The 25,799-nt window shown below is 41.6% G+C and overlaps 1 protein-coding gene across 1 annotated transcript in view; it reads right to left on the reverse strand.

The window, feature by feature from the left end:
* The window catches only part of PRKDC (protein kinase, DNA-activated, catalytic subunit), a 2,064,551-nt gene that overhangs the window by 466,350 nt on the left and 1,572,402 nt on the right, over positions 1 to 25,799 (reverse strand). The window contains 1 exon segment of the mRNA XM_053715028.1: positions 17,434 to 17,542. Coding sequence (XP_053571003.1) covers positions 17,434 to 17,542 — 109 coding nt within the window.

Raw genomic sequence — 25,799 nt, forward strand, 5'->3', positions numbered from 1 at the left:
ATTTGTTAAATTTGAAAAAGTATGAAGCGCAGACCAAGACTCCGTCTGTAAATCTGTTCAACAGAAGCCATATTTAAAAAAGGCCCAAGAGAAAACCACAGCTCTAGTAGAATGAGCTGTAATCCCTTCAGGAGGCTGCTGTCCAGCAGTCTCATAAGCTAAATGAATTATGCTTTTTAACCAAAAAGACAGAGAGGCTGCTGAAGTCTTTTGACCTCTCCTCTGTCCAGAATAGACAACAAACAAGGTGAACGTTTGATGAAAACTGTAGTAGCTTGTAAGTAAAACTTTAAAGCACAAACCACGTCCAATATTGTGTAATAGACGTTCCTTCTTTGAGGAAGGATTAGGATACAAGCATGGAACAACTATCTCTTGAGTGATATTCTTGTTAGATACCACCTTAGGAAAAAAACCCAGTTGGTATCGCAGGACTACCTTATCCGTACGAAGGACCAGATAAGGAGAATCACATTGTAACACAGATAACTCGGAGACTCTAATCGAGTCGAGGAAATAGCTACCCAAAAGGAACCTTTCCAAGATAAAGATTGATATCTATGGAACAAAAAAGGTTCAAACGGAACTTCTTGAAGAACCTTAAGAACCAGGTTTAAGCTCCATGGCGGAGCAACAGTTTTGAAAACACAGGCTTGGATCTAACCAAAGTCTGACCAAATGCCTGAACGTCTAGAATACCTGCCAGACGCTTGTGCAAAAAAAATAGACAGAGTAAAAATCTGTCCCTTTTAAGGAATTAGCTGACAACCCTTTTCTCAAAAACATCTGGAGAAAAGATAATATCCTGGGAATCCAGACTTTACTCCATGAGTAACCCTTGGATTCATAACAATCAGATATTTACACCATATCTAGTGTTCAATTTTCCTAAAGACAGGCTTTCATGTCTGTATTAAGGTATCAATGACTGACCTCGGAGGAACCATGCTTTGATAACATCAAGCGTTCAGTCTCCAGCAGTCCATCTCAGATTGATTCTATTTAGATGGTTGAAAGGACCCTGAGGTAGAGGGGACCTGTCTCTGAAGCAGAGACCGTGGATGGAAAGGATACATGTCCACCAGATCTGCATACCAGGTCCTGCGTGGCTACGCAGGCCTGTCAAAAAACACCAAAGTCCTCTCCTGCGTGGTCTTGACCTTACGGAGGAAATCCCACTCCCCCGAAGAAAAGTCTGACGACTTAAAAAATCCACCTCCCAGTTCTCAACACCTGGGATATGGATAGCTTATAGACAAGAGTGAGTCTCTGTCCAGTGAAATAATTTAAGCCTACTAACATCGCTAGGGAACTTCTGTTCCCCCTTGATGGCTGATGTAAGCCACAGTCGTGTATATTGTCCGACTGAATATGATGTACCTCAGAGTTGCTAACTGAGGCCAAGTCTGAAGAGCATGGAATATCGCTCCCAGTTCCAGAAATATTTATTAGAAGGGAGGGTCTCCTCCTAAATCCACTATCCCTGAGCCTTCAGGGAGTTCCAGACTGTATCCCAACCTAAAAGGCTGGCATCTATTGTAACAATTGTCCATCTGACCTGCGGAAGGTCATACCCTTGGACAGATGGACCCGATATAGTCACCAGAGAAGAGAATCTCTGGTCTCTTGGTCCAGGTTTAACAGGGGGACAAATCTGTGTAATCCCCGTCCTCTGACTGAGCATGCATAGTTTGCAGCGGTCTGAAATGTAGACGTGCCAAACGTTACTATGTCCCTTGCCGCTACCATTAAGCCGATTTCCATTCATGTACTGAGCCACCGAAGGGCGCGGATGAAATGAAAAAGCACGGCAGAAAATTAGAACTTTGACAACCTGGACTCCGTCAGGTAAATTTTCATTCTACAGAATCTATCAAGTCCCTAGGAGGGAAACCCTTGAGATTGGGGATAGAGAACTCTTTGCTTGTTCACTTTCCACCCATGTGATCTCAGAAATGGCCAGTACTACGTCCGTATGAGACTTGGCAATTTGGATGTTTGATGCCTTATCTGGATGTCGTCCTAAATAAGGGGCCACTTCTATGCCCCGCGGGCCTAAGGACCGCCAAAGCGACCCCAGAACCTCCATAAAGATTCTTGGGGCTGTAGATATCCCAAAGGAAAGAGCTACAACTGGTAATGCCTGTCTAGAAAGGCAAACGTGAAAAAACAGAATTTATGTTTACCTGATAAATTACTTTCTCCAACGGTGTGTCCGGTCCACGGCGTCATCCTTACTTGTGGATATTCTCTTCCCAACAGGAAATGGCAAAGAGCCCAGCAAAGCTGGTCACATGATCCCTCCTAGCTCCGCCTACCCCAGTCATTCGAACCGACTTAAGGAGGAATATTTGGCATAGGAGAAACCATATGGTACCGTGGTGACTGTAGTTAAAGAAAATAAATTATCAGACCTGAGTAAAAAAAACCAGGGCGGGGCCGTGGACCGGACACACACCGTTGGGAGAAAGTAATTTATCAGGTAAACATAAATTCTGTTTCTCCAACATAGGTGTGTCCGGTCCACGGCGTCATCCTTACTTGTGGGAACCAATACCAAAGCTTAGGACACGGATGAAGGGAGGGAGCAAATCAGGTCACCTAAATGGAAGGCACCACGGCTTGCAAAACCTTTCTCCCAAAAATAGCCTCAGAAGAAGCAAAAGTATCAAACTTGTAAAATTTGGTAAAAGTGTGCAGTGAAGACCAAGTCGCTGCCCTACATAGTCTGATCAACAGAAGCCTCGGTCTTGAAGGCCCATGTGGAAGCCACAGCCCTAGTGGAATGAGCTGTGATTCTTTCGGGAGGCCTGCCGTCCGGCAGTCTCGTAAGCCAATCTGATGAAGCTTTTAATCCAAAAAGAGAGAGAGGTAGAAGGTGCTTTTTGACCTCTCCTTTTACCAGAATAAACAACAAACAAGGAAAGTTTGTCTAAAATCCTTTGTAGCATCTAAATAGAATTTTAGAGCGCGAACAACATCCAAATTGGTGCAACAAACGTTCCTTCTTTGAAACTGGTTTCGGACACAGAGAAGGTACGATAATCTCCTGGTTAATGTTTTTGTTAGAAACAACTTTTGGAAGAATACCAGGTTTAGGTACGTAAAACCTCCTTATCTGCATGGAACACCAGTTAAGGAGGAGAACACTGCAGAGCAGATAATTCTGAAACTCTTCTGGCAGAAGAAATTGCAACTAAAACAAAACTTTCCAAGATAATATACTTAATATCAACGGAATGCAAGGGTTCAAACGGAACCCCCTGAAGAACTGAAAGAACTAAATTGAGACTCCAGGAGGAGTCAAAGGTTTGGTAAACAGGCTTAATTCGAACCAGAGCCTGAACAAAGGCTTGAACATCTGGCACAGCAGCCAGTCTTTTGTGAAGTAACACCCGACAAGGCAGAAATCTGTCCCTTCAGGGAACTTGCAGATAATCCTTTTTCCAATCCTTCTTGAAGGGAAGGATAGAATCCTAGGAATCTTAACCTTGTCCCAAGAGAATTCCTTAGAGTTCACACAACAGATATATTTTTTCCAAATTTTGTGGTAAATCTTTCTAGTTACAGGCTTTCTGGCCTGAACAAGAGTATCAATAACAGAATCTGAGAACCCTCGCTTCGATAAAATCAAGCGTTCAATCTCCAAGCAGTCAGCTGGAGTGAAACCAGATTCGGATGTTCGAACGGACCCTGAACAAGAAGGGTCTCGTCTCAAAGGTAGCTTCCAAGGTGGAGCCGATGACATATTCACCAATCTGCATACCAAGTCCTGCGTGGCCCACGCAGGAGCTATCAAGATCACCGACGCCCTCTCCTGATTGATCCTGGCTACCAGCCTGGGGGATGAGAGGAAACGGCGGGAACACATAAGCTAGTTTGAAGGGTCCAAGGTGCTACTAGTGCATCCACTAGAGCCGCCTTGGGATCCCTGATCTGGACCCGTAGCAGGAACTTTGAAGTTCTGACGAGAGGCCATCAGATCCATGTCTGGAATGCCCCACAGCTGAGTGACTTGGGCAAAGATTTCCGGATGGAGTTCCCACTCCCCGGATGCAATGTCTGACGACTCAGAAAATCCGCTTCCCAATTTCCACTCCTGGGATGTGGATAGCAGACAGGTGGCAGGAGTGAGACTTCCGCCCATAGAATGATTTTGGTCACTTCTTCCATCGCTAGTGAACTCCTTGTTCCCCCCTGAGGTTGATGTACGCAACAATTGTCATGTTGTCTGATTGAAACCGTATGAACTTGGCCCTTCGCTAGCTGAGGCCAAGCCTTGAGAGCATTGAATATCGCTCTCAGTTCCAGAATATTTATCGGTAGAAGAGATTCATCCGAGACCAAAGACCCTGAGCTTTCAGGGATCCCCAGACCGCGCCCCAGCCCATCAGACTGGCGTCGGTCGTGACAATGACCCACTCTGGTCTGCGGAATGTCATCCCTTGTGACAGGTTGTCCAGGGACAGCCACCAACGGAGTGAGTCTCTGGTCCTCTGATTTACTTGTATCTTCGGAGACAAGTCTGTATAGTCCCCATTCCACTGACTGAGCATGCACAGTTGTAATGGTCTTAGATGAATGCGCGCAAAAGGAACTATGTCCATTGCCGCTACCATCAACCCGATCACTTCCATGCACTGAGCTATGGAAGGAAGAGGAACGGAATGAAGTATCCGACAAGAGGTCTAGAAGCTTTGTTTTTTCTGGCTTCTGTCAGAAAAATCCTCATTCTAAGGAGTCTATTATTGTTCCCAAGAAGGGAACCCTTGTTGACGGGGATAGAGAACTCTTTTCCACGTTCACGTTTCCACCCGTGAGATCTGAGAAAGGCCAGGACAATGTCCGTGTGAGCCTTTGCTTGAGGAAGGGACGACGCTTGAATCAGAATGTCGTCCAAGTAAGGTACTACAGCAATGCCCCTTGGTCTTAGCACAGCTAGAAGGGACCCTAGTACCTTTGTGAAAATCCTTGAGCAGTGGCTAATCCGAAAGGAAGCGCCAGGAACTGGTAATGTTTGTCCAGGAATGCGAACCTTAGGAACCGATGATGTTCCTTGTTGGATAGGAATATGTAGATACGCATCCTTTAAATCCACCGTGGTCATGAATTGACCTTCCTGATGGAATGGAAGAATAGTTCGAATGTTTCCATCTTGAACGATGGAACCTTGAGAAACTTGTTTAAGATCTTGAGATCTAAGATTGGTCTGAACGTTCCCTCTTTTTTGGGGAACTATGAACAGATTGGAGTAGAACCCCATCCCTTGTTCTCTTAATGGAAACAGGATGAATCACTCCCATTTTTAACAGGTCTTCTACACAATGTAAGAATGCCTGTCTTTTTATGTGGTCTGAAGACAACTGAGACCTGTGGAACCTCCCCCTTGGGGGAAGTCCCTTGAATTCCAGAAGATAACCTTGGGGAGAACTATTTCTAGCGCCCAAGGATCCAGAACATCTCTTGCCCAGAGCCTGAGCGAAGAGAGAGAGGTCTGCCCCCCACCAGGATCCCGGTCCCGGATCGGGGGCCAACATTTCATGCTGTCTTGGTAGCAGTGGCAGGTTTCTTGCCTGCTTTCCCTTGTTCCAGGCCTTGCATTGGTCTCCAAGCTGGCTTGGCTTGAGAAGTATTACCCTCTTGCTTAGAGGACGTAGCACCTTGGGCTGGTCCGTTTCTCTACGAAAGGGGACGAAAATTAGGTTATTTTTTGCCTTGAAAGGGCCGATACTGAGGAAGGGCATGGCCCTTTCCCCCAGTGATATCAGAGGATAATCTCTTTCAAGTCAGGGCCAAACAGCGTTTTCCCCTTGAAAGGAATGTTAAGTAGCTTGTTCTTGGAAGACGCATCAGCCGACCAAGATTTCAACCAAAGCGCTCTGCGCGCCACGATAGCAAACCCAGAATTCTTAGCCGCTAACCTAGCCAATTGCAAAGTGGCGTCTAGGGTGAAAGAATTAGCCAATTTGAGAGCATTGATTCTGTCCATAATCTCCTCCAAAGGAGGAGAATCACTATCGACCGCTCTTATCAGATCATCGAACCAGAAACATGCGGCTGTTTAGCGACAGGGACAGATGCATGAAATTGGTTGTAGAAGGTAACCTTGCTGAACAAACATCTTTTTAAGCAAACCTTCTAATTTTTTATCCATATGATCTTTGAAAGCACAACTATCCTCTAATGGGTATAGTGGTGCGTTTGTTTAAAGTGGAAACCGCTCCCTCGACCTTGGGGACTGTCTGCCATAAGTCCTTTCTGGGGTCGACCATAGAGAAACAATTTTTTAAATATGGGGGGAGGGACGAAAGGAATACCGGGCCTTTCCCATTCTTTATTAACAATGTCCCGCCACCCGCTTGGGTATAGGAAAAGCTTCTGGAGCCCCGGCACCTCTAGGAACTTGTCCATTTTACAAAGTTTCTCTGGATGACCAACTTGTCACAATCATCCAGAGTGGATAATACCTCCTTAAGCAGAATGCGGAGATGTTCCAACTTAAATTTAAATGCAATCACATCAGGTTCAGCCTGTTGAGAAATGTTCCCTGAATCAGTAATTTCTCCCTCAGACAAAACCTCCCTGCCCCATCAGACTGGGTTATGGGGCCCTTCAGAAATATTAATATCAGCGTCGTCATGCTCTTCAGTATCTAAAACAGAGCAGCCGCGCTTACGCTGATAAGTGTTCATTTTGGCTAAAATGTTTTTGACAGAATTATCCATTACAGCCGTTAATTGTTGCATAGTAAGGAGTATTGGCGCGCTAGATGTACTAGGGGCCTCCTGAGTGGGCAAGACTCGTGTAGACGAAGGAGGGAATGATGCAGTACCATGCTTACTCCCCTCACTTGAGGAATCATCTTGGGCATCATTATCATTATCACATAAATCACATTTATTTAAATGAATAGGAAATTCTGGCTTCCCCCACATTCAGAACACAGTCTATCTGGTAGTTCAGACATGTTAAAGCAGGCAGAAACTTGATAACAAAGTACAAAAAACGTTTTAAAATAAAAACCGTTACTGTCACTTTAAATTTAAACTGAACACACTTTATTACTGCAATTGCGAAAAAACATGAAGGAATTGTTCAAAATTCACCAAATTTTCACCACAGTGTCTTAAAGCCTTAAAAGTATTGCACACCAAATTTGGAAGCTTTAACCCTTAAAATAACGGAACCGGAGCCGTTTGACTTTAACCCCTTTACAGTCCCTGGTATCTGCTTTGCTGAGACCCAACCAAGCCAAAGGGGGAATACGATACCAAATGACGCCTTCAGAAAGTCTTTTCTAAGTATCAGAGCTCCTCTCACATGCGACTGCATGCCATGCCTCTCAAAAACAAGTGCGCCACACCGGCGCGAAAATGAGGCTCTGCTTATGCTTTGGGAAAGCCCCTAAGAATAAGGTGTCTAAAACAGTGGCCTGCCGATAGTATTATATCAAAATACCCAGATAAAATGATTCCTCAAGGCTAAATATGTGTTGATAATGAATCGATTTAGCCCAGAAAAAGTCTACAGTTTTTAATAAGCCCTTGTGAAGCCCTTATTTACGATCGTAATAAACATGGCTTACCGGATCCCATAGGGAAAATGACAGCTTCCAGCATTACACTCGTCTTGTTAGAATGTGTCATACCTCAAGCAGCAAGAGACTGCACACTGTTCCCCCAACTGAAGTTAATTGCTCTCAACAGTCCTGTGTGGAACAGCCATGGGATTTTAGTGACGGTTGCTAAAATCATTTTCCTCATACAAACAGAAATCTTCATCTCTTTTCTGTTTCTGAGTAAATAGTACATACCAGCACTATTTCAAAATAACAAACTCTTGATTGAATAATAAAAACTACAGTTAAACACTAAAAAACTCTAGCCATCTCCGTGGAGATGTTGCCTGTACAACGGCAAAGAGAATGACTGGGGTAGGCGGAGCCTAGGAGGGATCATGTGACCAGCTTTGCTGGGCTCTTTGCCATTTCCTGTTGGGGAAGAGAATATCCCACAAGTAAGGATGACGCCGTGGACCGGACACACCTATGTTGGAGAAACGATGGTGATCTTTATGCATCAAAATGTGAGGATAAGCATCCTTCAAATCCATTGTAGTCCTCTATTGACTCTCCTGGATCATAGTTAAGATGGCACGAATAGTTTCCGATCTTAAATGACGGAATTCTGAGGAATTTGTGTTAAGATCTTTAGATCCAAAATAGGTCTGAAGGTTCCTCTCCTTGGGAACCACAAACAGATTTGAGTAAAACTCTGTCCCTGTTCCTCTCTTGGAACTGGATGGGACACGTACACAATGTAAATATGCCTCCTTCTTTATCTGGTTTGCAGATAATTGTGAAAGGCGAAATCTCCCTTTTTTTGGGGGGGAATCTTTGAAATCCAGAGATATCTCTGGGATATAAATTCCAATGCCTAGGGGATCCTGGGGCATCTCTTGCCACGCCTGGGCGAAGAATGAAAAGTCTGCCCCCTATAGGATCCGTTACCGGATAGGGGTCCGTTCCTTCATGCTGTCTTAGAGGCAGCAGCAGGCTCCTTGGCCTGCTTATCTTTGTTCCAGGTCCGATTCTCTCCAGACCCGCCTTGGACTGAGCAAAAATTCCCTCTTGTTTTGCCTTAGAGGAAGTGGATGCCACACCTGCCCTGAAGTTTTGAAAGGCACGAAAATTAGACCTTTTTTTGGCCCTTGATTTGGACCTATCCTGAGGAAGGGCATGACCTTTTCCTCCAGTGATATAAGCAATAATCTCCTTCAAACCAGGCCCGAATAGGGTCTGCCCCTTGAAGGGAAGTTAAGTAGCTTATTTATTAAAGTCACGACAGCTGACCATGATATAAGCCATAGCGCTCTGCGCGCCAGTATAGTAAAAAACATAATTTATGTAAGAACTTACCTGATAATTAATTTATTTCATATTAGCAAGAGTCCATGAGCTAGTGACGTATGGGATATACATTCCTACCAGGAGGGGCAAAGTTTCCCAAACCTTAAAATGCCTATAAATACACCCCTCACCACACCCACAAATCAGTTTAACGAATAGCCAAGAAGTGGGGGTGATAAGAAAAAAGTGCGAAAGCATAAAAAATAAGGAATTGGGAATAATTGTGCTTTATACAAAAAAAATCATAACCACCACAAAAAAAGGGTGGGCCTCATGGACTCTTGCTAATATGAAAGAAATGAATTTATCAGGTAAGTTCTTACATAAATTATGTTTTCTTTCATGTAATTAGCAAGAGTCCATGAGCTAGTGACGTATGGGATAATGACCTACCCAAGATGTGGATCTTTCCACGCAAGAGTCACTAGAGAGGGAGGGATACAATAAAGACAGCCAATTCCTGCTGAAAATAATCCACACCCAAAATAAAGTTTAATGAAAACATAAGCAGAAGATTCAAACTGAAACCGCTGCCTGAAGTACTTTTCTACCAAAAACTGCTTCAGAAGAAGAAAACACATCAAAATGGGTAGAATTTAGTAAAAGTATGCAAAGAGGACCAAGTTGCTGCTTTGCAAATCTGATCAACCGAAGCTTCATTCCTAAACGCCCAGGAAGTAGAAACTGACCTAGTAGAATGAGCTGTAATCCTTCGAGGCGGAGTTTTACCCGACTCGACATAGGCATTATGAAATAAAGATTTCAACCAAGATGCCAAAGAAATGGCAGAAGCTTTCTGGCCTTTTCTAGAACCGGAAAAGATGACAAATAGAATAGAAGTCTTTCGGAAAGACTTAGTAGCTTCAACATAATATTACAAAGCTCTAACAGCATCCAAGAATCAATGATTTCTCCTTAGAATTCATAGGATTAGGACAGTAATGAAGAACCACAATTTCTCTACTAATGTTGTTAGAATTCACAACCTTAGGTAAAAAATTCAAAAGAAGTTCGCAGCACCGCCTTATCCTGATGAAAAATCAGAAAAGGAGACTCACAAGAAAGAGCAGATAATTCAGAGACTCTTCTGGCAGAAGAGATGGCCAAAAGAAACAAAACTTTCCAAGAAAGTAATTTAATGACCAAAGAATGCATGGGTTCAAAAGGAGGAGCTTGAAGAGCCCCCAGAACCAAATTCAAACTCCAAGGAGGAGAAATTGACTTAATGACAGGTTTTATACGAACCAAAGCTTGTACAAAACAATGAATATCAGGAAGATTAGCAATCTTTCTGTGAAAAAGAACAGAAAGAGCAGAGATTTGTCCTTTCAAGGAACTTGCGGACAAACCTTTATCTAAACCATCCTGAAGAAACTGTAAAATTCTCGGTATTCTAAAAGAATGCCAAGAAAAATAATGAGAAAGACACCAAGAAATATAAGTCTTCCAGACTCTATAATATATCTCTCTAGATACAGATTTACGAGCCTGTCACATAGTATTAATCACAGAGTCAGAGAAACCTCTTTGACCAAGAATCAAGCGTTCAAACTCCATACCTTAAAATTTAAGGATTTGAGATCCTGATGGAAGAAAGGACCTTGCGACAGAAGGTCTGGGTCTTAACGGAAGAGTCCACAGCTGGCAAGAGGCCATCCGGACAAGATCTGCATACCAAAGACCTGTGAGGGCCATGCTGGAGCTACCAGCAGAACAAACGAGCATTCCTTCAGAATCTTGGGAGAATACTCTTGGAAGGAAGAACTAGAGGCAGAAAGATATAGGCAGGGATGATACTTCCAAGGAAGTGATAATGCATCCACTGCCTCCGCCTGAGGATCCCGGATCTGGACAGATACCTGGGAAGTTTCTTGTTTAGATGAGAAGCCATCAGATCTATTTCTGGAGTTCCCACATTTGAACAATCTGAAGAAATACCTCTGGGTGAAGAGACCATGTCGCCCGGATGCAAACGTTTGGCGACTGAGATAATCCGCTTCCCAATTGTCTATACCTGGGATATACCCGCAGAGATTAGACAGGAGCTGGATTCCGCCCAAACCGAAATTCGAGATACTTCTTTCATAGCCAGAGGACTATGAGTCCCTCCTTGATGATTGATGTATGCCACAGTTGTGACATTGTCTATCTGAAAACAAATGACAACTCTCTCTTCAGAAGAGGGCCAAGACTGAAGAGCTCTGAAAATTGCACGGAGTTCCAAAATATTGATCGGTAATCTCACCTCCTGAGATTCCCAAACCCCTTGTGCCGTCGAGAGACCCCACACAGCTCCCCAACCTGTAAGACTTGCATCTGTTGAGATTATAGTCCAGGACGGAAGAACAAATAAGCCCCCTGAACTAAACGATGGTGATCTGTCCACCATGTCAGAGAGTGTCGTATAATCGGTTTAAAGATATTAATTGAGATATCTTTGTGTAATCCCTGCACCATTGGTTCAGCATACAGAGCTGAAGAGGTCGCATGTGAAAACGAGCAAAGGGAGATCGCGTCCGATGCAGCAGTCATAAGACCTAAATTTCCATGCATAAGGCTACCAAAGGGAATGATTGTGACTGAAGGTTTTGACAAGCTGGATATCAATGTTAGACTTCTCTTGTCTGACAAAGACAGAGTCATAGACCACTGAATCTATCTGGAAACCTAAAAAGGTTACCCTTGTCTGAGGAATCAATGAACTTTTTGGTAAATTGATCCTCCAACCATGATCTTGAAGAAACAACACAAGTCGATTCGTATGAGATTCTGCGAAATGTGAAGACTGAGCAAGTACCAAGATATCGTCCAAAATAAGAAATACCAATACCCTGTTCTCTGATTACAGACAGAAGGCACCGAGAACCTTTGAAAAAATTCTTGGAGCTGATGCTAGGCCAAACGGTAGAGCCACAAAACTGGTAATGCTTGTCTAAAAAGAGAATCTCAGAAACTAAAAGTGATCTGGATGAATCGGAATATGCAGATATGCATCCTGGTAAGTCTATTGTAGACATATAATGCCCTTGCTAAACAAAAGGCAGGATAGTCCTACAGTTACCATCTTGAATGTTGGTATCCTTACATAACGATTCAATATTGATAGATCCGGAACTGGTCTGAAGGAATTGACCTTCTTTGGTACAATGAAGAGACAGATAAAACCCCAGCCCCTGTTCCAGAACTGGAACTGGCATAATTACTCCAGCCCAACTCTAGATCTGAAACACATTTCAGAATGCTGAGCCTTTGCTGGGTTTACTGGGACATGGGAAAGAAAAAATCTCTTTGCAGGAGGCCTTAACTTGAAGCCAATTCTGTACCTTTCTTTAACAATGTTCTGAAACCAGAGATTGTGAACGGGATTGATCCAATTTCTTGAAGAGAACGTAATCTGCCCCATACCAGCTGAGCTGGAATGAGGGCCGCACCTTCATGGGTACTTTAGGGAGCTGGCTTTGGGTTTCTATAAGGCTTGGATATATTCCAAACTGGAAATGGTTTCCAAACTGATACGCTCCTGAGGATGAAGGATCAGGCTTTTGTTCCTTGTTGTGAGAAAAGGAACGAAAACGATTATTAGACCTAAATTTACCTTTAGATTTTTTATCCTTTGGTAAAAAGTTCCCTTCCCTCCAGTAACAGTTGAGTTAATAGAATCCAACTGAGAACCGAATAATTTATTACCCTGGAAAGAAAGGGGATAGCAAAGTTGACTTAGAAGACATATCAGCATTCCAAGTTTTAAGCCATAAAGCTCTTCTAGCTAAAATAGCTAGAGACATATACCTGACATCAAACTCTAATGATATCAAAGATGGTATCACAAATAAAATTATTAGCATGTTATAGAATAATAATAATGCTATAAGAATTATGATCTGTTACTTGTTGCGCTAAAGCTTCTAACCAAAAAGTTGAAGCTGCAGCAACATCCGCTAAAAATATAGCAGGAGTAGAGACAGCCCCATTAACCTTAGGGATTTTGTCCCAAAACTCTAATCTGTCAGATGGCACAGGATATAATTGCTTAAAACGTTTTAGAAGGAGTAAATGAATTACCCAAATTATTCCATTCCCTGGAAATTACTTCAGAAATAGCATCAGGGAGAGAAAACACTTCTGGAATAACTACAGGAGATTTAAAAACCTATTTAAACGTTTAGATTTAGTATCAAGAGGACCAGAATCCTCTATTTCTAATGCAATTAATACTTCTTTAAGTAAAGAACGAATAAATTCCATCTTGAACAAATACGAAGATTTATCAGCATCAACCTCTGAGACAGAAACCTCTGAACCAGAAGAACCATTATCAGTATCAGAATGATGATGTTCATTTAAAAATTCATCTGAAAAAAGAGAAGTTTTAAAAGACTTTTATGTATACTAGAAGGAGAAATAACAGACATAGCCTTCTTAATGGATTTAAAAACAAAATCTCTTATGTTATCAGGAACACTCTGAGAATTAGATGTTGACGGAACAGCAACAGGTAATGTAACAGTACTAAAGGAAATTTTATCTGCATTAACAAGTTTGTCATGACATTCAATACAAACAACAGCTGGAGAAACAGATACCAAAAGTTTATAGCAAATACACTTAGCTTGGTAGCTCCAGCACCGGGCAGCGATTTTCCTGAAGTATCTTCTGACTCAGTTGCAACGTGGAACATCTTGCAATATGTAATAGAAAAAACAACATATAAAGCAAAATTGATCAAATTCCTTAAATGACAGTTTCAGGAATGGGAAAAAAATGCCAGTGAACAAGCTTCTAGCAACCTGAAGCAATAAATAATGAGACTTAAATAATGTGGAGACAAAAGTGACGCCCCTATTTTTTTAGCGCCAAATAAGACGCCCACATTATTTGGCGCCTAAATGCTTTTGGCGGCAAAAAAATGACGCCACATCCGGAACGCCGACACTTTTGACGCAAAAAAAGTCAAAAAATGACGCAACTTCCGGCGACACGTATGACGCCGGAAACAGAAAATATTTTTGGCGCCAAAAAAGTCAGCTCCAAGAATGACGCAATAAAATGAAGCATTTTCAGCCCCCACGAGCCTAACAGCCCACAGGGAAAAAGTCAAATTTTTTAAGGTAAGAAAAAATGATCGATTCAAATGCATTATCCCAAATATGAAACTGACTGTCTGAAAATAAGGAATGTTGAACATCCTGAGTCAAGGCAAATAAATGTTTGAATACATATATTTAGAACTTTATAAAAAAAGTGGCCTAACCATAGCTTAGAGTGTCACAGAAAATAAGCTTACTTACTTACCCCAGGACACTCATCTACATGTTGTAGAAAGCCAAACCAGTACTGAAACGAAAAATCAGCAGAGGTAATGGTATATATATAAGAGTATATCGTCGATCTGAAAAGGGAGGTAAGAGATGAATTCTCTACGACCGATAACAGAGAACCTATGAAATAGACCCCGTAGAAGGAGATCATTGCATTCAAATAGGCAATACTCTCCTCACATCCCTCTGACATTCACTGCACGCTGAGAGGAAAACCGGGCTCCAACCTGCTGCGGAGCGCATATCAACATAGAATCTAGCACAAACTTACTTCACACACCTCCAGTAGGAGGCAAAGTTTGTAAAACTGATTTGTGGGTGTGGTGAGGGGTGTATTTATAGGCATTTTAAGGTTTGGGAAACTTTGCCCCTCCTGGTAGGGAATGTATATCCCATACGTCACTAGCTCATGGACTCTTGCTAATTACATGAAAGAAAACAGAATTCTTAGCCGTTAGTCTAGTCAAATGAACAAAGGCATCAGAAACAAAGGAATTGGCTAGCTTAAGCTTGTCAAATATATTCATCCAATGGAGTCGCTAACTGTAAAGCCTCATCAAGAGACTCAAACCAGAACGCCGCAGCAGCAGTGACAGAAGCAATGTATGCAAGGGGCTGCAGGATAAAACCCTGTTGAATAAACATTTTTTTATCCATTGGATCTAAAAAGCACAACTGTCCTCGCCAGAGGTAGTGGTACGCTTAGCTAGAGTAGAAACTCTTCTCTCCACCTTAGGAACTGTCTGCCAGAAGTCCCGTGTGGTGGTAAGTATTAGAAAACATTCTTCTAAAAAATAGGAGGGGAAGAGAACGGCACACCTGGTCTATCCCATTCCTTATTAAAAAAATTTTAGTAAACCTCTTTAGGTATTGGAAAAACATCAGTACACACCGGCACCTGCATATTATTTATCCAGTCTACACAATTTCTCTGGCCCTGCGATTGTACACATTCATTCAGAGCAGCCAAAGCCTCCCTGAGCAACAAGTGGAGGTTCTCAAGCATACATTTTAAATGTAGAAATATCAGAATCAGGTTAAATCATCTTCCCTGAGTCAAAAATATCACCCACAGACTAAGCATATTGTGAGGTAGTATCAGACATGGTTCTTAAAGCGTCTGTATGCTCTGTATCTACCCCCAGAGCTATCTTGCTTTCCTTTAATTTCAGGTAGTCTGACTAATACTGCTGCCAGAATATTATTCACCACCTTTGCCATGTCTTGTAAAATAAACGCTATGGGCGCCCTTGATGTACTTGGCGCCATTTGAGCGTGAGTCCCTGAAGCGGGAGTCGAAGGGTCTGACATGTGGGGAGAGTTAGTCGGCATAACTTTCCCCTCGACAGAATCCCCTGGTAAAATAAACGCTATGGGTGCCCTTGATGTACTTGGCGCCATTTGAGCGTGAGTCCCTAAAGCGGGAGTCAAAAGATCTGACACGTGGGGAGAGTTAGTCGGCATAACTACCCCCTCGACAGAATCCTCTGGTGATAATGTTTTTAAAGACAAAAAATGATCTTTATTGTTTAACATGAAATCAGTACATCTGGTACACATTCTAAGATGGGGTTCCACCATGGCTTTTAAACATAATGAACACAGAGCTTCCTCTATGTCAGACATGTTAGAACAGACTAATAATGAGACTAGTAAGCTTGGAAAACACTTTAAATCAAGTTAACAAGCAAATATATAAAACGTTACTGTGCCTTTAAGAGAAACAAATTTTGTCAAAATTTGAAAAACAGTGAAAAAAAGGCAGGTAAAACAAACAAATTTTTTACAGTACATGTAATAAGGTAACAGAGCATTGCACCCACTTGCAAATGGATGATTAACCCCTTAATGCAAAAAACAGATAAAAAAAACGACATAGACGTTTTTAAAAACAGACACAACAAAAACTGCCACAGCAGGGCTGTGGATTACCTTCCCTATAAACGATTTTGGAAGTCTTTTTAGCCCTTTAGAAATGTCCTGTAGTATTCATGGGACTGCTGAGGGGAATCTGGATGATTCATTTTGTAATTTTAACTACGCAAAAAAGCGCTAAATTAGGCCCCTCCCACTCATATTACAACAGTGGGAAGCTTCAGTTAACTGTTTCTATGCAAAATTTAAGCCAGCCATGTGGAAAAACTTAGGCCCCAATAAGTTTTATCACCAAACATATGTTAAAAAACGATTAAACATGCCAGCAAACGTTTTAAAACACATTTTTACAAGAGTATGTATCTCTATTAATAAGCCTGATACCAGTCGCTTTTACTGCATTTAAGGCTATACCAACATTACAGTGTTATCACCAATGTACGTTAAAAAACGATTAAACATGCCAGCAAACGTTTTAAAACACATTTTTATAAGAGTATGTATCTCTATTAATAAGCCTGATACCAGTCGCTATCGCTGCATTCAAGGCTTTACTTACATTACTTCGGTATCAGCAGTATTTTCTTAGTCAATTCCATTCCTAGAACAATATTTTACTGCACATACCTTATCTGCAGGAAAATCTGCACGCCATTCCCCCTCTGAAGTACCTGACTCCTCAGAATGTGTGAGAACAGCAAATGGATCTTAGTTACTTCTGCTAAGATCATAGAAAAACGCAGGCAGATTCTTCTTCCAAATACTGCCTGAGATAAACAGCACACTCCGGTGCCATTTAAAAATAACAAACTTTTGATTGAAGAATAAACTACGTATAAACCACCACAGACTCTCACGACCTCCTATCTATGTTGAGGCTTGCAAGAGAATGACTGGTAATGGCAGTTAGGGGAGGAGCTATATAGCAGCTTTGCTGTGGGTGGACTCTTGCAACTTCCTGTTGGGAAGGAGAATATATCCCATAAGTAATGGATGATCCGTGGACTGGATACACTTAACAAGAGAAATATTAATTTTCATATTTAAAGGTATGGGAAGGGCTTCATATATATATATATATATATATACACACGTGTATATATATATATATATATATTATATATATATATATATATATATATATATATATACACGTGTATACATACATGTTTCCAGTAACCTTGTAATCTAGCACTATCATGGGTGATTTTTAACTTGTTAGGAGTTGTGGATTATGCACACTTGCATTTATGGTATGTAAAAAAAAAAAAAAAGATTTATATAAAACTGAAATTTAGACTATGAAAGGGAAAAACATAAGAGGATACCTACCTGATTTGCTTATAAAACTTATAAAATCTTGTACTTCAGTCAGAGCTTGAACAGACTGCAGTTTTGTTAGTCTGCTTTGATGCAGCAAGGAGTCGATACTTGAATAGTTCTATTAAACAAAACAGAAATATAATGAATAATAGCAATTCCAATATTCAAATGATTGCAACATAATTATGAAACTTTACACAAAACTGTTCTTTCTGTCATGTAATTGGCAAGAGCCCATGAGCTAGTGATGTACGGGATATACAATCCTACCAGGAGGGGCAAAGTTTCCCAAACCTTAAAATGCCTTAAAATACACCCCTCACCACACCCACAATTCAGTTTTACAAACATTGCCTCCTATGGAGGTGGTGAATTAAGTTTGTGCTTTATTTTTATGATTTCTTCTGTGATAAGCGCTTCTAAGCATTCTGAAGCCCAATTCCTCTCAGAGTACAGTGTTTGTCAGAGGGATGTGAAGAGAGTATCGCCTATTTGATTTTATGGTTTCCCTTGCGGTAAATCTTTTCAAGGGTTCTCTGTTATCGGTCGTAGGGATTCATCTCCTACCTTCCTTTTCAGATCAACGATATACTATTATATACCATTACCTCTGCTGATAGCTTTCAGTACTGCATAAATAAAAAGAGAGAAGCGCTTAACCTGGGAACGAACAATAGCATAATAGCTTGTTCTATGGCTAGTTACCACCCAAGAAGCAGCCTCTTTTTGCTCAACATGTGCCTTCCACAGAGAAGAAGTTTCCTGAAGCATATCAGTCTGATCCCGACATAACAGTGCAGTCCAGCCCCGAAATACCAGGCAATCCCTCTCTGAACAAGAGAAACAGCAAAACCACAGACGTACGTTTTGGCCTAATGTGGGCCTCGTCAGTGAGGTGCAGCCATATACCTCTAGGCACACTGAGCAACGGGTCCACGTCTGGATTCCCGCATCACCCTTAGGGAGACTTCCCTAAGAGTCATAATTTGCATAAATAAAAAGAGAGAAGCGCTTAACCTGGGAACGAACAATAGCATAATAGATTGTTCTATGGCTAGTTACCACTCAAGAAGCAGCCTCTTTTTGTTCAACATGTGCCTTTCACAGAGAAGAAGTTTCCTTCTTGGAAATAAGATATTTCAGCTTAAATGTTATTTTTTTCTTTTACATTTTTCAAGATGTCTCAATCTGATCCTGTGTCAGAAGCTGCTGTAGGAACCATGCTGCCTGAACACAGTTCTACCAAACCTAAGTGTATCTGTTGTAAGCTAGTGGAGATTATATCTCCAGCTGTAGTGTTTAACAGTTGTCATGATAAGCTTATGCATGCAGAAAAGGTATCTATTAGTGCTAGTACAGTATCTGTTGTTCCTTCAACATCTAAAGTACATGATATCCCTGTTGATATGAAAAATTATATTGCTGATGTGATACAGAAGGCTATGGCTGCTATACCATCTTTAAATAAACGTAAAAGGTCCTTTAAAACTTGATGAAATTTGTAATGACCGGCAACATACTGATATATCCTCCTCTGATGAGGATCTCTCTGACTCAAAAGATCTTACTTCAGACATTGACACTGATAAATCATCTTATCTTTTTAAGATTAAGTATATTTGTTATTTGTTAAAAGAAGTGTTGATAACTTTGGATATTGAGGAGTCTGGTCCTCTTGATAATAAATCCAGTTTAAATTCTGTCTAAAAACCTCCTGTGACTTTTCCTGAAGGTTTTTTCTGTTCCTGATGCTATTTCTGATGTGATTGCTAAGGAATGGTCTAAACCTGGTTCTTCTTTTGTTCCTTCGTCAAGGTTTAAAAAGTTGTATCTTTTGCCAGTGGCTAAATTAGAGTTTTGGGAAAAAATCCCTAAGGTTGATGGGGCTATTTCTACTCTTGCTAAACGTACTACTATTCCTAAGGAAGATAGTACTTTTTTTAAGAATCCTTTAGATAGGAAAATTGAATCTTATCTAAGGAAAACTTATTTGCATTCTGGCTATATTCTCAGACCTGCCATTTCTATGGCTGATGTTGCGGCTGCATCAACGTTTTGGTTGGATAAAGGAAAAAGATTCTGATTTGCATAGCATTGTTCGTTTGCTTCAACATGCTAATCATTTTATCTGTGATGCTATTTTTGATTTCATCAAGATTAATGTTAAAGTGAAGGTAAACTTTGATAAATGAAAGCCTGTTTTTTAAAAATACTATTAAAAACAGGTGCACTTTCATTCAAAGTTTAGAAAGCAGTCGTTTTGTTCTTTTCACAGCCAGAGTGTCACGCTCAGCTGCTGGGAAGCTCTGCAGTCCTCTCTGTGTGCTTGATTGACAGGTGTCTGAGCCACCACTTCCTGATGATGTCACAACCAGGCTTTTTATTCCGGGCTTCCTGTTTCTCCAGTGCTCGTTTGTTTGTTTAACTTTGTGGCTTCTGTTAGGAATTCGCTTTGGAATCTCTCTAACTGCTGCTTTTCTCTTCAAGGACTTACTATGCTGGATTAACCTTCAACCTCCTGATTACCTGTCTCCAAACAATGCAAGTAATGTTTGTTTTGTGAAACTTTCAAACTGCCTGTTTACCTGCTGCAAATTCTGACTACTCTGTGTACTGCCAAACTATTCAAATACTGTTATTTCTGTGAAACCTTCAATCTGCATGTTTACCTGTTTCCAAACTCTGCAAATACAATTATTCAGTGTAAACCTTCAAACTGCTTGATATCCTGTTGCCAATCTCAACAAGTACTGATTAATCTGCGTTAACCTTCAAACTACCAGATTACCTGTTGCTATCTCTGCAAGTTCTGACAACACAGTGTTAACCTTCAAACTACCTGATTACATGTTGTTAACTCTGCAAGTTCTGACTACACAGTGTTAACCCTCAAACTGCCCGATTACCTGTTGCATACTCTGCAAAGACTGTCTACACAGTGTTAAACCCTCAAACTGCCTGATTACCTGTTGCATACTCTGCAAAGACTGTCTTCACAGTGTTAACCCTCAAACTGCCTGATAACAAATTATCTACTCCTGCATTTATTAACTGTTTCCTGTTTTACCCTTCTTCTGTCTGAGTATAAGTGGACTATCCCTGCTCTCCTGATTCTGTGGAAGACATTTCCTGAAACCAGTTCCTTATTCAGAAGTCTATCTGGCTGATATTTTGAATTACTTTTGCACAGGCTAACCCTGCTCCATATCGTGAGTACATTGTTTTTTGGAGGTTGTCGTGGGGTCACGTCCTGGATTAAACTCAGAGTACAAGGGTGTTGTTTAAGTTCGCCCTAGCATTTGGGTCTTCTTCTGGACATTTCCTAACCTGACAGTACAAACGGGCCATAATAATGGACCCTGATGAGTTATCCAGGGCTGTGGCTCTACAAGGGCAACTTCTAGGAAATCATTCTGCTCATTTGCAATCTTTGGATTCCAAGCTTGATCAGATTACTGCTCTGCTACATAACCTCTTCGCTCCTTCTCAAGCTACAGCGACTCCTGCTGCCACTGCTACTAGCACCAATGCTGTCTTTAATCCACCTCAAACTGTTGGATAGAATATACCACGAATCCCACTTCCAGATAAATATGACGGTAATCCTGAAGAATCAGTGTCGTTTACACTTCAGAAACAATCCTCAAGTTTTTTCCAATTCTACTTCCAAAATCACCTTAATTATTTCCCTCCTGATGGGGAAGGCTCTAGCCTGGGTGTCCCCTCTTTTAGAGAAGAATGATCCATTACTACAGGATGTGGATTTATTTGTGTCCATTTTTTCTTCTGTTTTTGACAAGCCTGGGAGGTCTGCAGCTGCTGAGGCAGGATTGTTGGATCTGAGACAGGGATCCCTTTCGGTAGCTCAATATGCTATTGAATTCAGGACTTTAGCCGCAGAAACTGATTGGAACCATGGAGCCTTACGGGCAGCCTTTCGCAAAGGACTTTGCGAACGCCTTAAAGATGAACTTGTATTTCGGGAACTCCCCGATTCATTGGAGGGTCTTATCAATTTATGTATTACTCTTGACGCCCGGCATTCTGAACGTCTACAGGAGAGAGATAGGAATCGGAGATCCTTTGTTAAATCTTCTTTTCGTCCTCCTATTTGAACCTCTTTCTAATAATAATTCCCAATCTCCTGAGTCTGTGGAACCCATGGAAGTAGGAGCTATTAAATTGTCAGAAGCTGAACGCCATAGAAGGCGTACTCTTGGGATATGTCTGTATTGTTGTACCAAAGGACATTTACTGAAGGACTGTCCTATCCGGCCAGTAAAAGCCAAGGCTTAACTTTTGATAGAGGGACAGAGTTAAGCCAGAATCCCATGTCTTCCCTCAATTCTAAACTTTTTGTTCCTGTAACTATCTCTTTGGAAACACCAAGTTTCAAGCTCAAGCTCTCATCGATTCTGGAGCTGCTGGAGTATTCATTGATTCAAACTTTGCTGACTCTCTCAGGATTCCTCTTCAAGCCAATAAACAGTTAATTAAGGTAACTACTGTAAGTGGACAGCCTCTAGGTACTGGTATCATACAACATTCTACCATTCCTCTTCTTTTGACTGTGGGCATACTTCATTCTGAAATTATTCGTTTTGATGTCATCTCTTCTCCCCACATACCATTGATTCTGGGGTTACCTTGTTTGCAGCTTCATGATCCAGTTTTCTCATGGTCTAAAGGAGAACTTATTTCCTGGGGAACTACCTGTTTCAAACATTGCCTGCAAAATCCCTCTAAACCATCTTGTCCTGTCGTAGCTATGGTGGAAGTTCCTGAATCATTGCCTAATTACTATGCCTTTTGTGATGTGTTTTCTAAAAAAGAGGCTGAGACGTTACCTCCACACCGGATATTTGACTGTCCTATCGAATTGTATTCAGGGGCTCCTCTACCTAAGGGAAGGACCTATCCCCTCTCTCCTCAAGAAAATGTCTCTCTTGAGGAATACATAAAGGACAACTTAGCCAGAGGATTTATTCGTCTTTCCTCTTCACCTGTGGGTGCAGGTTTTTTCTTCATTGGGAAAAAAGATGGAGGTCTTCGTCCCTGTATTGATTATCGAGCCTTGAATCAGATTACAGTCAAAAACAGCTATCCTCTGCCGCTCATTTCTGAGTTATTCGATCGTCTTCAAGGTGCTTCTATTTTTTCCAAGTTAGATCTCCGTGGGGCCTACAATCTGGTCAGAATCCGTAAAGGAGACGAATGGAAGACGGCATTTAACACTAGATTTGGTCACTACGAGTATCTAGTAATGCCATTCGGATTGTGCAATGCACCAGCAGTATTTCAGCACTTTGTTAACGAAATCTTCAGAGATTATCTAAATCAATTTGTTATCATTTACCTCGATGACATTCTGATCTATTCGAAAACATTACAGGAACATGTACATCATGTAAGACTGGTACTTCAGAGGTTACGAGACAATTCCCTGTTCGCTAAATTGGAGAAATGCTCTTTTCATCAGAGTTCCATCCCCTTTTTGGGGTATATTATTTCTGAATCAGGTTTTGAGATGGATCCTGCTAAACTGTCAGCAATCAAGGACTGGCCCAGACCAACTACTCTGAAATCCCTGCAGAGGTTTCTTGGCTTTGCCAATTACTATAGAAAGTTTATAAATAACTTTGCTGACATCACGTCTCCACTCACTTCTCTTACTAAGAAAGGGCAAAATTGTAAGAACTGGTCCTCTTCGGCAGTACAGGCTTTTGAAATGCTAAAATCAGCATTTTCTTCTGCACCTCTCCTCAGTCATCCAATTCCTGATCTCCAGTTTATTTTGGAGGTTGACGCTTCCTCTATAGCAGCTGGAGCTGTTCTCTCCCAACGTGATCCGACTACCAGCAAGATACATCCTGTGGCGTTCTTTTCGAAAAAAATTCAATCCTGCCGAGTTAAATTATGATGTGGGCAATAAGGAGCTTTTGGCTATAAAATTAGCTTTGGATGAATGGAGGCATTGGTTAGAGGGTACCAGTCAACCTTTTTTCATTCTGACAGATCACAAGAATCTTTTATACCTCCAAACAGCTACACGTCTCAATCCTCGTCAGGCTCGGTGGGCCTTGTTCTTCTCCAGGTTTAATTTTGTACTTTTCTATGTTCCTGGTTCAAAACATTCCAAGGCAGATGCTTTATCTAGGCAGTTCCAATCTTCTGAACCTTCTCCATTGGATTCAGAACCTATACTACGTCCAGTCAAAGTTTTGGCTCAAGTATCCTCTTTTCCAGTACAGGCTTTACATGCTGCTCAAGTCCGGGTACCATCTTCTTGCAAACTATCTTCTGGTATCCTGTATGTACCCAAAGGATTACGTCTTAAGCTTCTACGTTGGGCTCATGACAACATTTCAGCAGGTCATCCTGGAATAACCAATACATTGTGGAAACTGAAGCAGCATGTTTGGTGGTCCACTATGAGGAGGGATGTTAAGGATTATATTGCTGCTTGTAGTTCTTGTGCTTCGAACAAACAATCTTCTCATCGACCGTTTGGTCTATTACACCCTCTTCCTATTCCTCATTACCCTTGGTCTCACTTATCCATGGACTTTGTTACAGATCTTCCTGTTTCTGCTGGAAATACGACCATTTGGGTAGTGGTGGATCGGTTCTCCAAGTCTGCTCACTTCATACCTCTTCCAGGCTTGCCTTCAGCTCAAAGACTTTCTGAACTCTTTGTTCTACATATATCTCGTTTACATGGTTTTCCCACTGACATAGTCTCAGATCGTGGAGTCCAATTTGTTTCCAAATTTTGGAGGTCTTTTTGTAAGCACTTCGGAATCAACATATCACTTTCTACTGCACACCATCCTCAATCCAACGGACAGAGTGAGCGTGTAAATCAAGCCTTGGAATCTTTTCTTAGACATTATGTAGACCATCACCACTCCAACTGGTCTCAGTTATTGCCTTTGGCGGAATTAGCTCACAACTCACGTTATAACGCCTCATTACAGACCTCTCCCTTTAAGGCAGCTTATGGATTTGAACCTAGAACATTTCCTATGATTACCAGTTCTACTGAAGTCCCTGGAGCAGATCGTATAGTAAAAAATCTCAGTAATCACTGGCAACTCATTCGTCAAAATCTACTCTCTTCTTCCTTAAGACATAAGAAATATGCTGATCGCAGAAGGTGCAAGGCTCCTTTACTTCGTACTGGAGACAGAGTATTTTTATCCACCAGATTCATATGTCTAAAACAACCTTGTACCAAGTTGGGTCCTAAGTACATTGGACCTTTTCGAATTGTTTCCAGAGTTTGTTCTTCTGCATACCGCCTGGCCTTACCCAAGAATCTCAAGAACCATCCAGTGTTTCATGTCTCCCTACTCAAGCCAGTCATCTACAATCGGTATCAAGAGTAAACCACCTCCTCCACTTTCCGTAGAGGGAACTTCTGAGTTTGAAGTCAGACAGATTCTCGATTCCAAGCTACGGGGCAATCGGCTGTACTACCTGGTCCATTGGAAGGGTTATCCTATCTCTGAACGATCTTGGGAACCGGCCTCTCATGTTCATGCTCCAGCTCTTGTCAAGTCTTTTCACAAGAAATACCCTGCCAGGCCCGGTGGGGTCCCCCGGAGGGGTCCTTGAGGAGGGGGCACTGTCACGCTCAGCTGCTGGGAAGCTCTGCAGTCCTCTCTGTGTGCTTGATTGACAGGTGTCTGAGCCACCCCTTCCTGATGATGTCACATCCAGGCTTTTTATTCCGGGCTTCCTGTTTCTCCAGTGCCCGTTTGTTTGTTTAACTTTGTGGCTTCTGTTAGGAATTCACTTTGGAATCTCTCTAACTGCTGCTTTTCTGTTGCCAATCTCTTCAAGGACTTACTATGCTGGATTAACCTTCAACCTCCTGATTACCTGTCTCCAAACAATGCAAGTACTGTTTGTTTTGTGAAACTTTCAAACTGCCTGTTTACCTGCTGCAAATTCTGACTACTCTGTGTACTGCCAAACTATTCAAATACTGTTATTTCTGTGAAACCTTCAATCTGCATGTTTACCTGTTTCCAAACTCTGCAAATACAATTATTCAGTGTAAACCTTCAAACTGCTTGATATCCTGTTGCCAATCTCACAAGTACTGATTAATCTGTGTTAACCTTCAAACTACCAGATTACCTGTTGCTATCTCTGCAAGTTCTGACAACACAGTGTTAACCTTCAAACTACCTGATTACATGTTGTTAACTCTGCAAGTTCTGACTACACAGTGTTAACCCTCAAACTGCCTGATTACCTGTTGCATACTCTGCAAAGACTGTCTACACAGTGTTAACCCTCAAACTGCCTGATTACCTGTTGCATACTCTGCAAAGACTGTCTTCACAGTGTTAACCCTCAAACTGCCT

The sequence above is a fragment of the Bombina bombina genome, chromosome 5, assembly GCF_027579735.1.
Source record: "Bombina bombina isolate aBomBom1 chromosome 5, aBomBom1.pri, whole genome shotgun sequence".
Taxonomy (NCBI): Eukaryota; Metazoa; Chordata; class Amphibia; order Anura; family Bombinatoridae; genus Bombina; species Bombina bombina.